The following is a 19,715-nucleotide window of genomic DNA, read 5'->3' on the forward strand; positions in this document are numbered from 1 at the left end:
AGGAGGAATATCCTCAGGAAAAATAATGAAGTAGATTTCAGCAACAGACAAACTGGTTAAGAATCTCACAATTTTAAGAACAGGGTGAAGAAGGTACCATTTTTTATCTCAGTGGGAGAAAAAAAAACCCTGAAAAACAACACAACTTCAGGAAAAACACAAACTTACAAGAAAATTATGAAGCATATATAAAGCAAACAAAAACTTGGTGTGTGTGTGTGTTTATTTTTTAGCCACCCACCACCTCTGTTTCACTTACAGTGAGGTGAAGAACTATAAAACTTTCAGAAGACAATGTCGAATATCTTTATGTCCATGATGGTAAAGGAGTTCTTAAACTAGATACAAAAAGCAAAGACCATAAAGGAAAGAATGGGTAAATTTAATTACTTTAAGGTCTTGTGTTATACAAGGGTTATCACAAAGAAAATATAAAGACAAGTCACAAACTGGGAGACAATATCTGAAATACAAATCACTGACATAGGAGTGGCATTCAGAACATATCAAGTACTTCTAAAAATCAATAAGAAAATGACAAACAAAAGACCTGGATAGAGAAATACAAGTGGCCAACAAAAATATTAATAGGAAAAGATGCTTAACCTCATTAATCAGTGAAACACAAAATGAATCACAATGAGATGTCACTTGTCAACTACCCAACAGCCAAAAATTTTAAAGTCTGAGAAAGTTGATTGTTATTGAGGTTATAGGGCAGCTGGAACTATGGAGGCATAAACAGATATATGTATGCTCAGTTGTGTCGACTCTTTGGGACCTCATGGACTGTAGCCCACCAGACTCCTCTGTCCATGGGATTGTTCAAGCAAGAGTACTGGAGTGGATTGCAATCTCCTCCTCCAGGAGGAAACTCCAGGGTCAGGATCTTCCTGACCCAGGGACCAAACCCATGTCTGCTGCATCGCAGGCAAATTCTTTACCACTGAGCTACCTGGGAAGCCCGTAAATAGATAACAACCATCTGGAATAATGTTGAATGAAGATACTCTTGATCTACCTATTTAGCTCCTAGGCAAATATCCTACAGCATTGGTACCAGGAGATACAGACAAGATTGTTCCTAGTAGCACTGTAACAGTGAATGTGTATTGCTTTAGTTGTGTCCGACTCTTTGTGACCCATGCACTATAGCCCACCAGGTTCCTCTGTCCATGGAATTCTCCAGGCAAGAATACTGGAGTGAGTTGCCATTTCCTTCTCCAGGGGATCTTCCTAACTCAGGGACTGAACCTGGGTCTCCTGCATTGCAGGCAGATTCTTTATCATCTGAGCCACCAGGAAAGCCCAAATATTCCATTAGGTAGGTAAAAATGAAAATTATTTACCTCTTTATAGATGATGGGGGGGCGCTCAGTAGAAAAGGGTGACAAGGGCATTCCTTACACCATTCCAGAGAGTATAAGTTGGTACTTCATTTTTGGAGTAATTTGGCATTTTCACATTTAAAAGATGGATGCTGTTTGATCCAGCAGTTCTATTTCTAGGAATCGTTACTATAGATACACAAACTCAGTCATCTCCTGGAGTCCTCTCCCACCACGAGCTTGGATTCCCGGGAGTGAGTCTTTTGTTTTGTCAAGGAAACTTGATTCCAAGGGGACCAATGAACTCCTATCCATCCTTTATTTGAACCAAAAATTTCTCTTCAAAAATGTTCTCCTGACTCTCCACAGTAAAGCAGGCCACCCTTTACCCATTCTTATTGTTTATTCTTAGAGCACAATCAACAGTTGCATATTTATTTATAGGACTTTTTACTTAGCGTCTGCACTCCCCACCAGAGCAAAGGCTTTGACTCTTCTGTTCCAGGGCCTGATCCGGGGCTAACTCATGAAAACACTGCACTGGGCACTTTGTCCTGAAACCTTATCTGGGTTCACCTAGGGGCTTGCTGGAAACTCGCTGTGCCCTGCAGCTCTTGCAGAGACTTGTCCAGAAGGCCCCGTATGCAGGCAGCAACATCTGAGAGCCAGTCACTGGCATCCTGGAACCTCAGGAGACAGGTGAGAAGGAGTGGGTCACACAGCAAAAGCCATTCACTGTGCTGTCGCCGAGACAACCTGTGACCCTGGCAGGGACAAAGGAAACTTGTGGATGCCAGGATCAGGCTGGGCTCCGAGCCCCAACCCAAATGCCCTCCTGGATCCCACTAGGGATCCGTGACTGCATGTCAGCCTCTGGCACCATGAACCTCTGGCTGGACCTTCTTTGCCCAAACATAGCACTTGCAGATTTCCCGGCTGACTCCTCCACTTAACCATGTGCTCCTTCCAGGTGGGGCCAGAAGTCTGCTTTTATCCCCAGAGGCTATCCTGGGGTGGGGGGGCCACATATGGGGAGGAAAGGGGCCGGTGGCAGGGGCCCCATTACCCCAGCCCACTGCCCACCTTGAGATGTTTGCAGCTCAATGCCAGGACAGAGGAGATCATTTTGCAACATTTAAAAATATCGAATCACTATGTTGTGCACCTGGAACTTATGTAGCACTATAGGTCAATTATATAACTAAAAGTACAATAAAATTTTGGAGAGAAGATGAGAAGAGGTGGAGGCATTAAATCTCCATCTCTTAGAACATTTTTATTTTATTTTTGGCCACACCATGTGACTTGCAGGATCCTATTTCCCCCATCAGGGACTGAACCTGGGCCCTTGGCAGTGAGAACTCAGAGTCCCAACCACTAGACAGCCAGAGAATTCCCTCGTAACATTTATAAACTTTAAAATTGTGTTTTTCTCTTTTTATTGTATCTATCTGAGGTGGTTGATGTTAATTAAACCTAGTACCGTAATCATTTCCCAATATAGGTAAATCAAACCATCACGCTGTACACCTTAAACTTATAGAATGATTCATGTCAATTCTTCAATAAAACTGAAAACAAAACAAACAAACAAAAAAGTCAGGACAGCTCCTTGACACTGAGAGACCCACATCTCTGGGTAATGATATGGCTTTTGAAGCCTGTGATGGAGTCTTCTGCTGCATCCCCAGCTCAGTTTACTTGCTAGAACCATAAGCATCGAAGTCAAAGATGTAAGCTTTTGAGTTCCAGCCCATATATTAAGCCATGTGACCCTAGCATAAGTCATCAATAAATTCTGCATTTTAAATACCTTCTTCTATTGTGAGAAGGGGCAGATGGAAGCTTTATAGGGCCTGAAGTTTCTACAACTAGACAGGTCCTTAACTGAGGCATCCTGAAGTTTCGGCTTCAAGGTCAGTATCCATCTGCTCCCCGCGAGGAAAGAAATGGAAAGTGCCAGATTGCCCTTGACCTGCCTGCTTTGCAGTGAGGACGTGGGTCTACAATCCACGTCCCACCAGGCTGAGAAGGGGAAGCCAGCAACCTCCAGAATTCCCCCTGGTGACTGACGGCCTCAGCGAGAGCAGCTCCCTCCCTCCCAGCGGGAACAGGCGTAGGTGTTCTGGTGGCAACTGTCGGTCCGCAGACCAGCTCTGTATTCCGGCGTGACGGGTATTCTATTTGTGTGGACTCCAGTCTGCTCCCCTGTCCTTCCCAGAGGTTCTGTGACCCTTCTCCCTCATTTTCAACATTTTTTTGAGCACTTGTTGGCTTTTATTTCCTGAATTCAAGACTAGCTCTTACATATCCGGCATCCTCCCCTTTCGCCTATCCCCCACCTCCGTTTTTAAAATCCAGCCTCTGTTTCATAAGACCCTCTGCTGGTGGAGCCAGGTGCTGTAGCTTGCAGCTAGGAATCGTATTTTGTTCTCCTCCAGGGCCTGGCACAGAAGGACCACAGGAGGACAGCCACCCTAGAGCCTTTTTTCTTCCAAGCTCCTGGCAAGCTTTATCTAGTTACACTCACCCCGTGACTTGCCCTCCAGGCACTGATCTTGCTGCCAGCCTCTTGCTCTGCCACACGCTCTGCCTGGCTTGCTGCCCAAGCCTGCCCAGCCTTCTTTCCCTCCACTTTGTCTGCTCACTGCCTCCCTCCAGGCTTATCCAGGAAGCTCCCTAGATTCTGCACTCTGAACCCCGAGCTTAGCACTTCCTACATCACACCTCGCAGCTGCGGTCCTAGCTACGGCCGACTGCTGAGCCCTTGGGCAAACAGGATGGGAAAATCTGACCCTTCTTGGTCCAGGAGACAGGTCTCTGTAGGCCTGATGCACCCTCTCCTCCCCACTGTGGTCCCAGGGCAAACCTCCCTCTCTCTCTTCATCTTCCTTTTCATCCTGTAGCTTTGGACAAGTCTCTTCACTTTTGGATTTTGCTTCTCCAACTTTACAGGCCATAAACTCTAATTTTTATCATACAGGTTAAATATGTTTATTTCCGTAACTAGGAACTTTCCCATCAGGACAAATCAAAGGTTCACCTTACTTAGGCAGGTGATGGGGTCGTGTGGGCTCCTGGGAGACTGGGTCAGAGAGAGACTAAGGGGAGACCCCAAGATAGAGGCTTGGCTGATTTCTTGCTGAAGATACAGATGAATATAAAAGCATTGGCTTTGGTGACATGTGGTGCCAGAGGATTTGGGGGAACAGAGTCTGGGGGGGTGCCGTGGAGGGGATGTACTGACTTCAGGGGCCAGCTGGCCACAGTACCCCTCCAGTCCCAGGTAGGGCTGGGCCAGCCTTCTCAGCTGCAGGATGAGGCATCCTGAAGGAGACTGAGAAGGAAAGAAAGTGCTGCAGAAGGAGTCAAGTCATCACAGAGTCTGGGGCGGGTGCCGTGGAGGGGGAGATGTACTGACTTCAGGGGGCAGCTGGCCACAGTACCCCTCCAGTCCCAGGTAGGGCTGGGCCAGCCTTCTCAGCTGCAGGATGAGGCATTCTGAGGGAGACTGAGAAGGAAAGAAAGTGCTGGCGAAAGAACCAAGTCGTCTGAACTTATTCCCTGTGCCCAGAACGGGGGGAACCAGTCTGCTTTCTATGAAGAGTGTTCCTGTGGGTAATTCAGGTCCTATGTGCTGTTGATTAGTCACTTCAGTCACGTCTGATTCTTTGCCCCCATGGACTGCAGCCCACCAGGCTCCTCTGTCCATAGGATTCTCCAGGCAAGAATGGTGGAGTGGGTTGCCATGCCCTCCTCCAGGGGATCTTCCCGACGCAGGGATCGAACCTGGGTCTCCTGCACTGCAGGCAGATTCTTTACTGCTGAGCCACCGGGGGAAACCATTCAGCTCCTAAAGAGGACTCGAAAGAAAGAGAAGTGGGCAGAAAGAAACTAGTTTGGGAACTTGGTCCTGGCCTGCTACAGGTGGGACCTCCCAAACTCTGGGCCACCGCATGCCCAGCCCCTTTGGCACCACGCGTGGGTCTCCTGGCCCTGGTGACCGCCAGCCCCAGCTGGGGGCCTATGCTACGGCCCGGGGCGCTCGGCAGTGGACGAGGCCCAGCTGAAGCTGCTCGGGCCGCGCGGCAGCACCAGGTCCAGGCTGAGGTCGCGCTGCTCGTCCTCGGAGAACACAGGCCGGTAGCCCAGCAGCTGCAGCGCGCCAGCACACAGCTCCTGCACACGGCGAATCTTGGCGAAGGGCAGGGAGTGGCGCCAAGCCTGCGAGACATTGAGCGCGTCCCTCGACGTGGTCTTGAAGGCCTCGCGGCGTGCGCCGGGCCCGACGCCGTGCGTGATGTTGTGGATCCAGGCCTCAAGCTGCGGCGTGAGGCTCAGGCCCGCGAAGGCGTACAGCTCTCGGATCTCGGGCAGCGGTGCCCGTGCCAGGTCCTCGAAGCGCACCAGGCGGTAGCGGCCGCGCAGGGCGGGCGGCGGCTTGCGCATGGCCGCCTCGGCGATGCGCACGTGGCTGCGGCACACCTCCCGCACCACGCGCAGCTCCGGGTCGGCCTCCACCCACTTGCCGTTGGTGCCCAGCACGATGCCATTGTCGCGCGCCAGCGCCTTGGCCGTCTGCTCGCGTGAGCGCAGCACGGCGCGCGGGTCGCGCACCAGGTGCACGATGCGCAGGCGGAGCGCGGGGTCGCTGAGCAGCGGGTAGAGCACCTGCAGGTTGAAGAAGCGCACCTCCTTGAGCACCACGTGGCTGTAGGAGCGGCAGGCCTCCTGCGCCAGGTGGAAGGGCCGCCGCGCGCACAACGGCTTGCACACCGCCTCGCTGCTGATGGCGCCGCGCGGGAAGGCGCTGCAGGCGGGCGGCGAGCACAGCGCCCGGCTCTCCGCCCACTGAAAGAGGTCCGACAGGTTGCGCCTCCACGGCAGGTAGGCGTCGAACACGTCCATGTCGCAGAGGAAGACGGAACGCACCAGGTCGCGCACCGCCATGTGGAGCGCCAGGGCGCTGCCCTGCGACAGGGCGGCCCACACGTGCCACGCGGGCTCCATCAGGTAGAAGACGTCGGGGTGCTGACTGAAGAGCTGGCCCACGAAGGACGAGCCCGAGCGCCACGAGGACAGCACCAGCACGTGCACGCGCTCCTCGCCGCTCGCCTGGGGCTGCAGTCTGGGCCGGGAGACCAGGAAGAGCAGGAGGCCGGTCTGCGCCAGTAGGAGCGCGGTCACCGCCGTGCTGGAGACGCGCCGCAGCCACATGCCGCCGGCCGCAGACCTGCAGACGGAGCGGGCAGTAGCCGTCGGGGACCGCGGGACGCTCGCCCATCCCACATCCCATCTGGGGATGCCGGAGAGCAGCCCTAGAACTTGCCGACCGCCCCAGAGAGACCATCCCACTGGGGACCTTCCAAGTCAGGAGCGCGACTTGAAGGCATGAGCAGTCTTCGCAGAGCCAAAGGCCAGTTGCACAAGACTATGGGCAATGAATTTCCATTTGTCTCTCTTTCTCTCCTGCAGCCCTTTTCTTTCTCCAGGGGCAACATATATAAAACGGAAGTCCTGCTTTTTGCTTAAAATTCTTATAGAGGAGCAGTTTTAGGTTGTTTACCTAAATAGCTTGCTGGGTGATTTACCAGAGCCTTCCCAACTCAGCCACTTCCTAGCCTGTGATCTCGGACCAAACGCTTCGTTGCTCTGTGACTCAGTTCACCCATCTGTAAAAGGGGATTCATCGTGGTCCTGGAGTACTGGGATGAGCCCCGAGGGCTGGGGCATGTAGTAACTCTCATCACCAAAAACTTGCACTTTCTGCATAGTGTGCTTCTGCATTGTTTGACTTTTTAAATAAGCAGATATTACTTTTGCTATTAAAAATAAATAGACAAAGAACAGCAAGTGTTGCTCTCACCCATGGAGAGTGAAGTCCTACAGGAAGCACAGATTCCCAAGGGAGGATACCCCTCTGGATTGGTGGGAGTTGACCGAAGGAACCAGCTAAGGGAGCGGTAGGATGGAGCCAGAGAAGGGGAGAGATGAGGGCAGGCCCTTTTCCGTGCCGAGGTTACTTACTGCTGTCCCGGGCTGCTGGGACGGCTGCCCACCTCGATCACAGATCCATGGGAGAGGCCTGGAGGTTTTTCAGGGCCTGGAAGGCAGGAGAGGGGCTGGGTCAGATGGCCCTGGACGCTGGGAGGGCTCTGTCTTCCCAGACTGACAGAAGTCCCCCTGGGGTGGGAGTCTAGTTGCCCTTCCCCTGGTTGGAGCTGGGCAGGGATGAGCAGCTGGCTGGATACATTTTCCCAGATGGGCGTGAAATGAAAGTCTCTCCTGCTGGGTTTGAGTCTCTCTGATGCCACTCAGGAGCTGGGAGACCTGGGACAAACGACTTAAGTTCTCCAAGACTCAAGTTTCCTCCTTTGTAAAATGGGGATGATAACATTTTGATCTTAAGGTTGTCGAGAGGAATGCTGCTGCAAACACATATGAGGAAAGGGTTTGGTAAAGCGCCACACATGCCCCTTGTTACTGATGTAGTGGTCAGCTGTGTCTGAGAGGAGGAACCAAGGGGAGTCTCCACCCAGAGAAGACCCCTGAGGTCACCTATGCTTGGAATCCCAGCGTCTCCCAGGCCCCCTGCAGCCCCCGAACACGATGGAGCCCTTTAGTGGATTTTTTTTTCCTTTTTCTTTTTAGTTCTATCAGTTTATTGCTACCAACCCATCTCCCTCCACCCTCATGCACACATGCTCAGTCATGTAATCCCATGGACTTTAGCCCGCCAGACTCTGTCCATGGATTTTTCCAGGCAAGAATACTGGAGTGGGTTGCCATTTCCTTCTCCACCTTTAGTGGATCTTAAGAATGTCCAGGGGTGCAGAGGGAAGGATAAAGTGGGGGACTGAGACTGACATATACACATACTATATATAAAAGAGATGACTAATAAGGACCTGCTATAGCACAGGACTCTGTGATGACCCAGATGGGAACAGTCTAAAAAAGAGTGGGTATGGACAGAATCACTGATTCATTTTGCCATACAGCGGAAACTAACACAACATTGTAAACCAACTATACTCCAATACCAACTAATTAAGAAAGACTGTCCCACAGAGGGTCCTCCAGAATGAAAGGGACACCGAGCCCAGCCCCCACACCCCCAGGTCCCAGAGTTTTCTCCTCTTTGCACTGTTCTTCCTGCAGCCATCTGAAGGATGAGCCGCTCAGGAGGGGAAGGACCTGGAGGTTTCCTCTTTCCTTTCCCAGCATTTGCTTCCCACCAAGACGCCTTCACTGGCCATGTCCCCACTGAGGGCAGCTGGCATCTAGACTGGGGCACAGAGCCCCCATTGACACCCCCCTTGTCAGGGGCCCGCAGGATGCCAAACAGCTCTTGTTTCCTGCTCGGTACCTCTCTGGGTCCCCCGGAAGACCTGGGCCGCAGCCACCCGCCTGCTCTGCACACGTTACCCCCTCTCCTTGAGGGTGTGCTTCCCAGGAGAGGGAGGAAACTCTGACTCCTCTTTACTGACATAAATTACCTCAAGGGCTAGGTGATTTGGGGCTACCTTGGCGGCTTAGTGGTAAAGAACGCACCTGCTAATGCAAGAGTCGCAGGTTCAATCCCTGGATTCAGAAGATCCCCTAGAGAAGGGAATGGCAGCCCACTCCAGTATTCTTGCCTGGGAAATCCCATGGACGGAGGAGCCTAGTCCATGGGGTCACGGATATAACTTAGCAACTAAGTAAGCATACAGCTAGGCGATTTAACACAACAGCCCCTGAGGTGGGCATTATGATCTGTTTTTTTAGTTTATTTATTTTGGCTGCAGCACTCAGCTTGTGGGCTCCCAGTTTCTTGACCAGGGATCAAACCTAGACACTCAGCAGTGAAAGCTTGGTGTCCCAACCACTGGACAGCCAGGGAATTCCCTATGATCTCAATTTTTTAGACGAAGGACCCAAGGTTTGGAGAGCCAGCAAGGGACCCCAAACCAGGACTTATTTTGAGGTTTCTGGCACGTTCTGATCACAGGCTGCTGGCCTCTCCTCTGATGCCGGGACATCCTGCAGAACACACGACCCCGATACTTGGGCCCAAACACAGCTGCTGGGGCTCGCCTCACCCTCCCCTGGCAAGGAGGATCTTACCCCCAGGCCGAGATGCTTGTTACCTGTGCTCCAGGGATGCCAGAGGTCTTCTTAAGTGACTCACACTATACAGGAACTGGTATCTGATCCCGCAGTTGGAACTCCAGGACTAGGAAGCAGATGGGAACATCCTGCCCACGCAGGGTGTCCAGAGAATCCAGGCCCCAGCTGGGAGTTTTCTGAGAAGCCACCTTATATTCAGCATACCACCAACTGGCCCAGGGTTCAAGTGAGGAAGAAGATGTCAGGCAGGCACTGGGATGTGTATTTTATCTTCTTGATTGAGTTTTATTCTCCCCAAGTCCCTAGAAGGTAAAAATCATCCTGTGTGTTTTAGTTGAGGCAATGGGGCTTAGAGACATGAATACACAGCTGGTGAGGGGTAGGGCAGGGTTTGAATCCAAGTGCCAGGCCCCCAGGGTGGGGCTCTGGGTGGCCCCACTCCTAAACCTTTGCCCAATGAAGCTCCCCCTCTGGAAGGCTCATCTGCCTCTCCTATGAATCCTTTGTAATATTTTGTGGGCACATATTTATTATTTGTCTAATTTTTGAAAAGGTGATACAAGGAAGTGGTACAAAATTCTGTGTGTGTGGAGCTTTCTCCTTTTGGGAACCTTCCTACAATGTTGATGGAAATTGTATTACTAAGCTGGTGCAACCACTATGGAGAAGAGTATGGAGATTTACCAAAAAACTAAAAATACAGCTACCATATGATCCAGCAATCCCATTCCTGGGCATATACCTGAAAAGACAACTCTAATTAAAAAGATACATGCACCCCAATATTCATCTGTTGTTGTTGTTAAGCAACCTGAAGGTCCATAAACAGATGAATGGATAAAGAAGATAAGGTACATATATCCAATAGAATATTTCCAAGCCTTAAAAAGAATAAAATAATGCTATCTGCAGCAACACAGATGGGCCTAGAGATTATCATACTAAGTCAGACAGAGAAGCACAAATACTTTATGATATCACTTATATGCGGAATCTAAAAAAAAAAATGATACAAATGAAATTATTTACAAAACAGAAATAGACATACAGACATAGAAAACAAACTTGTGGTTACCAAAGGGAGGAGGGGGATAAACTGGAAATTTGGGATTAACAGATATACACTACTATATATAAAATAAATAATAAGGACCTACTGTATAGCACAGGGAACTGTATTCAATATTTTGTAATAACCTATACTGGAGAAGAATCGTATGTGTATATATATATGTGTATGTATGTATTTGCTATACACCTGAAACAGTGTTAATAAACTATACTTAAATAAAAATAAATAAAAGTTTTAAAGTGTATAAGACCTAAAAGAAGAAAGCATATACATACTAGAAATTCTGTAAATATCCTAAAATTTTATGTGAAATTCTTTATTGTATGTTCATGCACTATTTCATTCATTCTATAAACATTTATTATGTGGCTACTATATGCAAAGCATGAAAGTAAGTATTGACACGTGGCCACTGCCTTCAGCTTAATTTCTAGCTGAGAAGATCACCACGAAGCAAGTGATCATTTAACCACAAGCATGCGAAGTGTCCACGGAGTCACAAAGAGCTGGACACGACTGAGCGACTGAACTTAACTGATAAGAAATATAATGAAGGGCAAGGACAGTGCTGTGGAAGCCTGCAGCTGAGGGCAAGCAGGGAAGTCTTTCCTCAGCCAAGTGCTTTTTGAATTGGGATCTGATGGCTGAGCAAGGAATAACTGTGGGAAGGAGCAGGCAGAGAGAAGAGGTCAGTATGTAGGATGAAGCAGCATCTCTGAAGGCTCCGAGAAGAAGCATTTCATGTTCAAGGCTCAGAGGAAGGCCAGAGAGGCTGTAGGTACAGTATCTCACGGAAAAAAAAAAAGAAACCATCCCACTGAACCCAGCCCCATTCATGGTAGATTTTCTGTTAAAGAAAGCAAAACCTGGTGGCTAGTGCTTTCCTGGACCTCTCACAACCAGACACTGCTGACGGCCTCACAGCCCAGGACTTTCAACTGGTTCTTGCCCTGTTCCATGCAATCTACCCAGAACTGCGCCTTGAATTTCCCCAAACCTCTTCTATTCCCTCCTCCTCACTATATACAGAACATCATTAGTGTACAATTATAATTAGAGAAATAGTTCCTGCCTCCAGGCCTCTGACACAAACTTAGTTCAGTAAGAAGTACGTGAAGAGGAAAGTGTCAGGACTTCCCTGGTGGTCCAGTGGTCAGGACTCGGGGCTTTCCATACCGAGGGCCAGGGTTCACTCCCTGGTCAGGGAACTTAAGATCCCACAAGCTCGGCCAGAAAAAGGAAAGTGTTCTGTAAATATAGTAATTTGGAGGGAAGAAAAGGGACTAAAGAGAAAGAAAAGGGCTCTGTCCTGCTTTCTATGGGCTTCCCTGGTGGCTCAGATGGTAAAGAATCTACCTGCAATGCAGGAGACCTGGGTTCCATCCCTGGGTTGGGAAGATCCCCTGGAGGAGGGCATGATACCCCACTCCAGTATTCTGGCCTGGAGAGTCTCCATGGACAGAGGAGCCTGGTGGGCTACAGTCCATGGGGTCGCAAAGCTCAGACATGACTGAGCTTTCTATAATAATAGCTAATATGATAGCCCATAGAAAAATGCCAATCAGTTTTATCAAAAAGCCTAGAGGGACTTTGTTTTGTATCCCAGGTTAGCAAGATTAAGCTTTCCAATAGTAGAGAGCTGAGATCCTGTGTATTCAGGCCACTAAGACACATTGCCCATCACACACTGGAGAACATGGAACTGGTCCTGCATTGACAGGTACAGTTTTTTAATGTCTGTTCTTTTTTTTTTTTTTTTATATTTATTCATTTATTTGGCTGCACCTGGTCTTAGTTGCAGCATGTGGGATCTAGTTCCCTGACCAGGAATCGAACCTGGGCCCCTACATTGGGAGCTCAGAGTCTCAACCACTGGGCCAGCAGGGAAGTCCCTTAATGTCTGTTCTTTCAGAAACAGTAGCTGTATACTCACAAATTCAGTGCCTACAAACTATAAGGTAAAGGGTATGTGGGCTCAGTCGCTCATTTAAAAAGAAAAAAAGAAGTACGCTTGATGTCACATTTCAGGAGGTAGAGATCGCAAAAATCTTATTTTTTCAAACAAAAAATAACCTAATATTAAGATCATTGAATTGCTTTAAAAAAAAAGTTAAGTATCCTGCCAGAGTAAGACAGTAAGTGTCATGTCAGGGATTGCCCCAAAGCCTGAGTGAGATGATATTAATAAATATTTGCTGAATTGATATCAGGCACTCTGTGATCCAAATCAGAAGGGAGTGATTCCCCACTTGTCCTGTATTTCTTTCTGCCGAGCACCTTAATGTTACGACAGTTTCTAGTCATCCCTGACTAGCTCTTGGTCTGAGAGAGAAGGAGTCCCCGTTTTATCTGATGTGCCCGTGGGAACACCGAGCCGCAGGGCAGAGGAGGCTTGGCAGGGCAGGTGCGGGCAGACAGGCATCTGCCCTCTGGGCCGTACTCACCTGCAGGCCCGCTCTGGCTGCAGCTCCTCCGTCTCCAGCGTCTCCCAGCCCTGCGGTCTAAGGCAGTGAAAGGTAATCCTAGGTACCACCCCCTGGCTCAGATTTCTCTCAGTGTGGCATCAGCTGCAGGCCATTCTGTTCAGGAATCCCAAAAGCTAAAGAAAAGAGATTTCAGATGAGGTGTGTGTGGACCTGAGGCATCAAGGGCCACCCCTGGATACGAACCAGCTCTGATGGAGCCCAGGGGATCTGTTGGAGAGAAGGCTGACGCGGAGGGCAAGAAAAAGGAAAGACAGGAAGGGAGAGAGAAACGAAGAACATGAGATGGGAAAAGCACCGAGGGAGGAAAGGGGAGAGAGAGTAGAAAGATGGATGCCTGTGGTGGTGTGGGAATCATGGAATACCACCTGTGAGGGCTTCCTACGTACCACCCGTCTTCCTCTGAAGATCAGATCAGGAGTATCTCACAACAATCCTATCAGGTGTGTCTGATGTGCTACCCTATTTTACAGAAGAGGAAACTGAGGCTTAGAAAGTTTCAGGAACTTGCCCACACACAACAGTCAGAATCTGAACTCTAGCTGTCTAACTTTAGAGCACTTCACTACATAATGCTGAGTGGAAAAAAAAAAAACAACACAGCAAAACTTTCAGTGTGTTAAAAATACATGAATATCAAAGGACACCATCAAGAAACTGAAAGGATATCCACAGATGGGAGAAAATATTTGCAAATCATATAAATAGCAAGGGACTTGTACCCATATATAAAGAGCTCTTACAATGGAACAATAATTTAAAAAAAAAAAAAAAAAAAAAAAACCCTAATTTTAAAATAAGCAACAGATTTGAGTGGATATTTCTCTAGAGAAGATGGATGCATGGTCTATAAGTGCATGAAAAGATCCTTGATAGCTTCAGCCATTAGGAAAATGCAAATCAAAACTACATTGGGATACCACTTCCCATCCTCTAGGTTGGCTGTCATAAAAAAGACAGATAATAGCAAGTGTTAGTGAGAATATGGTGAAACTGGAACCCTCATAGACTGCTGGTGGGAATGTAAAACGGTGAATTGCTGTGGAAAGCAGGTCATCCCTCAAGTAAACATAGAATTACCATGTGATCCAGCAATTCTACTCTAAAATACACAAATCCAAGAGAATCAAAAATATATGTCTACACAAAAACGTGCTCATGAACTTTCACAGCAGCATTAATCATAATAGCCCCAAAGTGGAAACATCCTAAATGCCTATCAGTTGATGAGTGGATAACTGAATATCATCTGGCAATAAGGAGGAATGAAGGACTGATACGTGCTGCAACACGGATGAACCTTCATGTGATTAACGCACAAGACTGAATATACTGCAAACCAGTGAACTGTACAGTTAACACAACTTCAAAGAATGTGAGTTATCTCTCAATAAAGCTGTTACTTAAACAAACAAAACCCAAAATTATTTAGTATAGGAAGAAATCCAGAAAGATGCGCGCTGAATATTGGTGGTTACTATTCTGTGGCCAGATTACAGGTCATTTTTTTCTTGTTTTATTACTTCGTCAATCATTAACAGTCAGTTCTGTTTAATCGATTCAAAGAGACATGGGTGGAGTTTGCTGACTCAGCTTTTATTGCAGGGAGAGACGCACCCCCAAACCATCTTCCAGCTGACCTGAGTACCTAGGTGGCTAGAGGGGAGGGGCAGAGGATGGAAAACCACCTGGCCTTTGTCAAGGGCTCCAACTCCACACTCAGCCTCAGGGCTCTGGGCTGGGGCAGGCGGTGGTGAAGACGTGTTTGGCCCTAAGCCCTGGCCACATCTGCCATTCCCCTGATGGCCCTGGGGAGCAGCCGTGTGGCATCAGCCAGAGGTAGGGCGGCTATAGTCACAGAGTCCAGATGCACTGGAGTAACCAGATCTGCTTGCAGGAACCTACTGGGAAGTGAAATCAAGTTAGTCTGGGAAAGGAGCTTCAAGTCTCCTTGGCTCAGAGCCATGCAGGGGGCGTTCCAGAGCAGATGAGCAGATACCAACACAGAAGCCCTTTCCCAAGGCTCTGAACTTTGGGGATCCCCAAAGCACACCTCACACAGCACCTAACGTGGCCTAAATCAGCGCACCTGACAGCTGGAGGCCCCCAGGTCTGGGACTCCCCCTCTTCTCCGAAGTAACACTGGCAGGGAGCGGAGGGGATGCGTTTCACCCATTCCTCTCTGGCACCCGCCCCCCGGTGTGGACTGAGCCCTCTCATGCAGGGACAGTCTGGAATATTCTCTGGTTTATTTTTCTTAATCTCTTACTTTGATTCATTTATTTTTAAAAAGTAAATCTTTTTTTAAAGACTAAATCATTTTCATCAGTCAGTGGCATGGAAAGAAAAAAGGAAGGGACTATTTTAGAAGAAAACAACTTGGCCCAGTCACTGAGCTGCCGCCGAGGACTCAGCAGACTCCCTTTCCAGTCCCCTCGCTTCCCAAGGCTCCGTATCCCCTGCCCACCATCTCCTGCGGCCGCCTTAAATTGTATTTATGTCCGCTATCCAGAACCTCCATTCTTTGAACCCCTTTGCTGATGATGCAAGGAAGGGTACTGATCTGCCTCCTGCTGGCACTGAGGATTATATCCATATAAGGATTCGATGAAGAAACGACAGGAAGACCATTACTGCCGTCCAGGGGATTGCTGATGATTACGATAAAAAGAATCTAGTGAAGGCGTTTAGGAAGAAATTTGCCTGCAATGGTACTGCACTGAGCATCTAGAGGATGGAGAAGGAATTCAGCTACAGGGTGACCAACACAAGAACATACGCCAGTTCCTGGTTGAGACTGGACTGGCTAAGGACAGTTCCTGATAGAGACTGGACTTGCTAAGGATGACCAGCTGAAGGTTCATGGGATCAAGAGCTTTTGGCTCACTGAGGCTTAAGTGAGGATTTCCTTGCAATGAGTAGAAATTCCCTTCTGTCCCTGTCACAAATTTAAACACCTCACAGCTTGTATAATGTAACCATCTGGGGTCTGCTTTTAACTTGGACTAGTGGAACTCCTTCATGCAACAAACTGAACAGAACCATGCTGTCTAGTCTTGGGGTCACTCATTTAAACAGAGGTCAAGCAGAGGCGCCTGGCAGTGTCTAGCCTGAACCAAATGAGTAACAGTAATGCTTCAGCCAAGTCCAGAGCCCCAGGATCACAGGAGGCTATGTCTGGCCGGAAGTCCCTCAGCAGTCCCTCTGCAGAGTTCCCTGTCCTGAGAGAACATCACCACCTGGACAGCCCTTGATGAAGCGGAGAATGGAGGATGGGTGAGGTGGCTGTACTGCCAGAGGGGACTTTGGTGGTCGGGGAAAGATCCCTTGCTGTCTCCAATGTGACCCAGTGGGTAGAGCTTAGAGCAACCACCTTCTAGTGAGGGGCCAGGACATCTGGCTTGCCACCAAGGTCTCTTTGACTAGATAAATCCTAAATAATCGATTCCCAAACTAGAAGGTGAGGCCAACCTTCTAATAGTTCAACTTCTGACAAGGGAACAAATTTCAAACCGATGTATCAGTCATAGCTGTAGAGCTTGCAACTCACTAGCAACAGCGGCCCAATGCCATGTGAAGTCACAAACTGATTTTTGGGGTTTTCCCCCCCGTCCTCTTCAGTTCTAATGTTATGTAATGTATTTAAACCCTTATTTAAATAAAACTTATTTTCAGAAACAACAACAACAAAAAGAAAACACAAAACAACCAAAGACAACATGTAGATCTTGTTTGGATTCTGATTCAGACAAACCCAGTGTCAGAAGATATCTTTGAGGTAATCAGAGAAATTTTAATATGGACTGAGTATTAGGTGATATTGGGAAATCTTTGTTAATGCTACTATCACTACAAAGAATACTCTTGTTCATGCATTTCTGTACCTAAATCTCCTGACCAGCCTAGAAGCCAGACTCTATCTCTCTCATACCAGGTAGTAGGGTTAGCACAAGAGCTAAGAGTATGAACTCTATTTGATGACTCCCTGGGTGATCTTGAGCAAGTTGAGCAAGTTACTTAATCTCTCTGTGCTTGCTTTTTTTTTTTTTTTTAATTTATAAATAGGAGAAATAATATATAACTCAACTCATGGGCTTGATTTGAAGATTAAATGAATTAATATTAAAGCACTTAGATAATATCTGGTACATAGTTCACTGAAAAGTATTTGTTCAAGGATCTTTTAAAAATCCTGCGTCACAACTGTTCTATGAATCCAAGAGAAAGCTTGTGCATAAGGGAAATTCAAAGAAAATAGCCCAACCAAGTTCAAGTGACCCTAGCAATAGGAAGAATCAAGCCTAGGCAGCAGTGGTGGTGGTGGTTTACTCACTAAGTCATGTCCAACTCTTGCAACCCCATGGACGGTAGCCCACCAGGCTCCTCTGTTCATGGGATTCTCCAAGCAAGAGTACTGGAGTGGGTTGCCATTCCCTTCTCCAGGGTATCTTCCCAGCCCAGGAATCAAACCTGGGTCTCCTGCATTACAGGGCAGATTCTTTACCAACTGAGCTACCAGGGAAGCCGTACATCCCAAGCAGAAGATAGTCAATCATGGCTGAAAGCCTGGCTTCTGAAGCCAGATTGGGTTAAAATTGTGCTCTACAACCAGTGGGGTGTGTGACTTTGAGCCAGTCACTCATAACCTCTGGGCTTCAGCTGACTGAGGAGGAGGCTCTAGCAGCGTCTACCAGGCAGTCTGGAGAGGATTAAATGGAACAGTGTAACCCTTGGCATGGCCAGGCTCACCGAGCAGCCTGCTATTCTTATTAGCTCTGGCACTTGGCTCCCTCACTCATGGCTTCACCTCAGCCAAGGCTTTTCCACTCTTTGGGGCCTCACTTTTCCCATCCTCAAGCCTCCAGTACAAGAGGGAAGAGAAAACAGAGTGAACATCTGCTGGGCATCTATGCTGAGGCCCAGGGAGGTGGTCTCTATTACTGCCCACGGTCCAGCAGCTGGGAGCAGGGGCCCCCAGACTCAAATTCAGCTGGATCTGGTTCCGAATTCACTTGCCCGAGCTGCTTTTTCTTCAGGGTTCCGTGGAAAAAGTCCTTGGAGAGTTTTTTGTTTCTGGTTTTTTTTTTTTTTTTTTTTTTTTTAATGAAAGCCATATCCTTTGAAACTCAAGTTGCAAGAGACAAGGGATCCTCAAGAAGTGACCTGTGAAGCTGAAGTCCCAGGAAGACCCTTCCCAACCAGCGATGCCCTTTTCACGTTCTCATAAAAACCACCCTCAGCTCCAACTGGCACAGCCCACGGGGCGCTGCAGGGTCACCGCCTCCCCAGCTGGGCTCCCGGCCGAGGCCCCGGCCGCCCAGGGTGTGGGCATCCCGCACCCTCATCCCGCGTAGAGAGGACGAACCAACGTACCCCAGGCGAGGTGTCCCGGCCCGGGGGCGCGGCGCGGGGCAGACGGCTCTGACCCCAGGCTCTGCCGAGACTCCTGGACACCGCCTTCACCCAGCTCCGTCCGCAGCCGCTGTCTCCTCGCCGGACAGTCCGCAGGGTCGTACGGCTCTCCCGTGCCCCCGGGGCGGAGGGCGCTCCGAGAGGCGTGGGCTTGGCAAGCGGGGGCCGTCAATATTGGAGGCACCTGGAGAGCCAAGGCGGCGGGACGCTGGAAACCGGGCAGGAGTCCCCTAAAAAAAAAAGAGAGGTGTCGTAAGAATGGGATGTTGGGGGAGCCGTCCCGGGGTGGGGGTCGGGGGGCAGGACAAGAAGCAGCCTCGGAGCCCTCTGGGCGCCCGGCCCCGCGCCGCGCGCTACCTGTGCGGCCGCTCAGGACGGCGGGCCGGAGCCGAGCGCGCACAATGAGGCGCTTTCAGACGTGGCTGCGGTCCCGGAGCGGGCGGGCGGGCGCCGGGGCGGGAGGGGAGGAAGGAAAGAGCCGGTTGGCCCCCGGGCTCGGACCAGCCTGCCCAACGCGGGCCGAGGGGCCACGCCTCGGGGGAGGGGCGGTCGCCCCGGGCGGGCGCGGGCGAGCCCCGGAGAGGAGGGCGCAGGTGGGCCGGGGGCGGGGGGGGTGGCAGCCAGGGGCGCGTGGCTTGGCGCGGGGTGTCAGGGGGAGCCCACCGCGTCGCTTCTCATCCCACTCGTTGACCAAAGAAGTGTTTCCCCCTCCGATCAATCCCCAGAGAAGGGAGGCTCCTGGGAACACAAAAGGCCCTTGTGAAAGAAACCGAATCTTTATTTTGCCCCTGCTCGCTCTCGGTGGCATCCTCGCAGCCAAAGGAATCCAAACTGCTTCCCAAGCTCCCGGCCTCGGCCTCAGCCAAGCCTGGGTCACCTGGATGGCGGGGCCCCGCGCACTAGCCGGGCTGAGAGGGGCCGGGACACCAGGTGGCCCTCAGGAGCTGGAGACTTGCAGGTCCGGGTAAATACCGGGTATCTTTCAGTAAATAAAGATGTTATTTCCCTCTACAGATAACAGAGTCCAAGTATCTGAACAAGATGGAGAATTCTGATCTCTTGTAGTCCCTGGTGCGCCCTAAAAAGATTTCTGCGCCTGGAACTATAAATTAGCACATTCTTTGCAGGATTCGGTTTGGCGAGATGATTTAAAATCCTTAAGAAAGTTTTTGAACTCATTATTTCTTTCTAGGCTCTGTCTTAAGGAAATAAAACTAACAAAAAGGATTTATATGCACGGTTGATAGAAATGTCATTTATGACAGCAAAAAAAAAAAAAAAAAAAAAAAAAAAGGCAAAAAATTAAAA

The 19,715-nt window shown here is 49.4% G+C and overlaps 1 protein-coding gene across 4 annotated transcripts; it reads right to left on the minus strand.

Moving 5' to 3' along the window:
- Positions 1–363: 363 nt before the first annotated feature.
- On the minus strand, positions 364–18,887 carry CHST6 (carbohydrate sulfotransferase 6). Of its 4 annotated transcripts, none has more exons than XM_065925036.1 (6): positions 18,765–18,887; positions 18,369–18,637; positions 12,957–13,111; positions 9,461–9,650; positions 7,356–7,431; positions 364–6,561 (listed from the first exon to the last, which is right to left on the minus strand). In XM_065925036.1, exon 6 carries the CDS (start codon positions 6,543–6,545, stop codon positions 5,358–5,360), a length of 1,188 nt encoding a protein of 395 aa, XP_065781108.1. In that variant the 5' UTR covers positions 6,546–6,561; positions 7,356–7,431; positions 9,461–9,650; positions 12,957–13,111; positions 18,369–18,637; positions 18,765–18,887; the 3' UTR covers positions 364–5,357. The 4 variants fall into 4 exon arrangements, with proteins under 4 accessions (XP_065781108.1, XP_065781107.1, XP_065781109.1 ...); XM_065925035.1 differs by having other exon boundaries at positions 9,461–9,742; XM_065925037.1 differs by lacking the exon at positions 12,957–13,111.
- Positions 18,888–19,715: the final 828 nt, after the last annotated feature.

Source organism: Muntiacus reevesi, chromosome 2 (genome assembly GCF_963930625.1).
Source record: "Muntiacus reevesi chromosome 2, mMunRee1.1, whole genome shotgun sequence".
NCBI classification, from domain to species: Eukaryota; Metazoa; Chordata; class Mammalia; order Artiodactyla; family Cervidae; genus Muntiacus; species Muntiacus reevesi.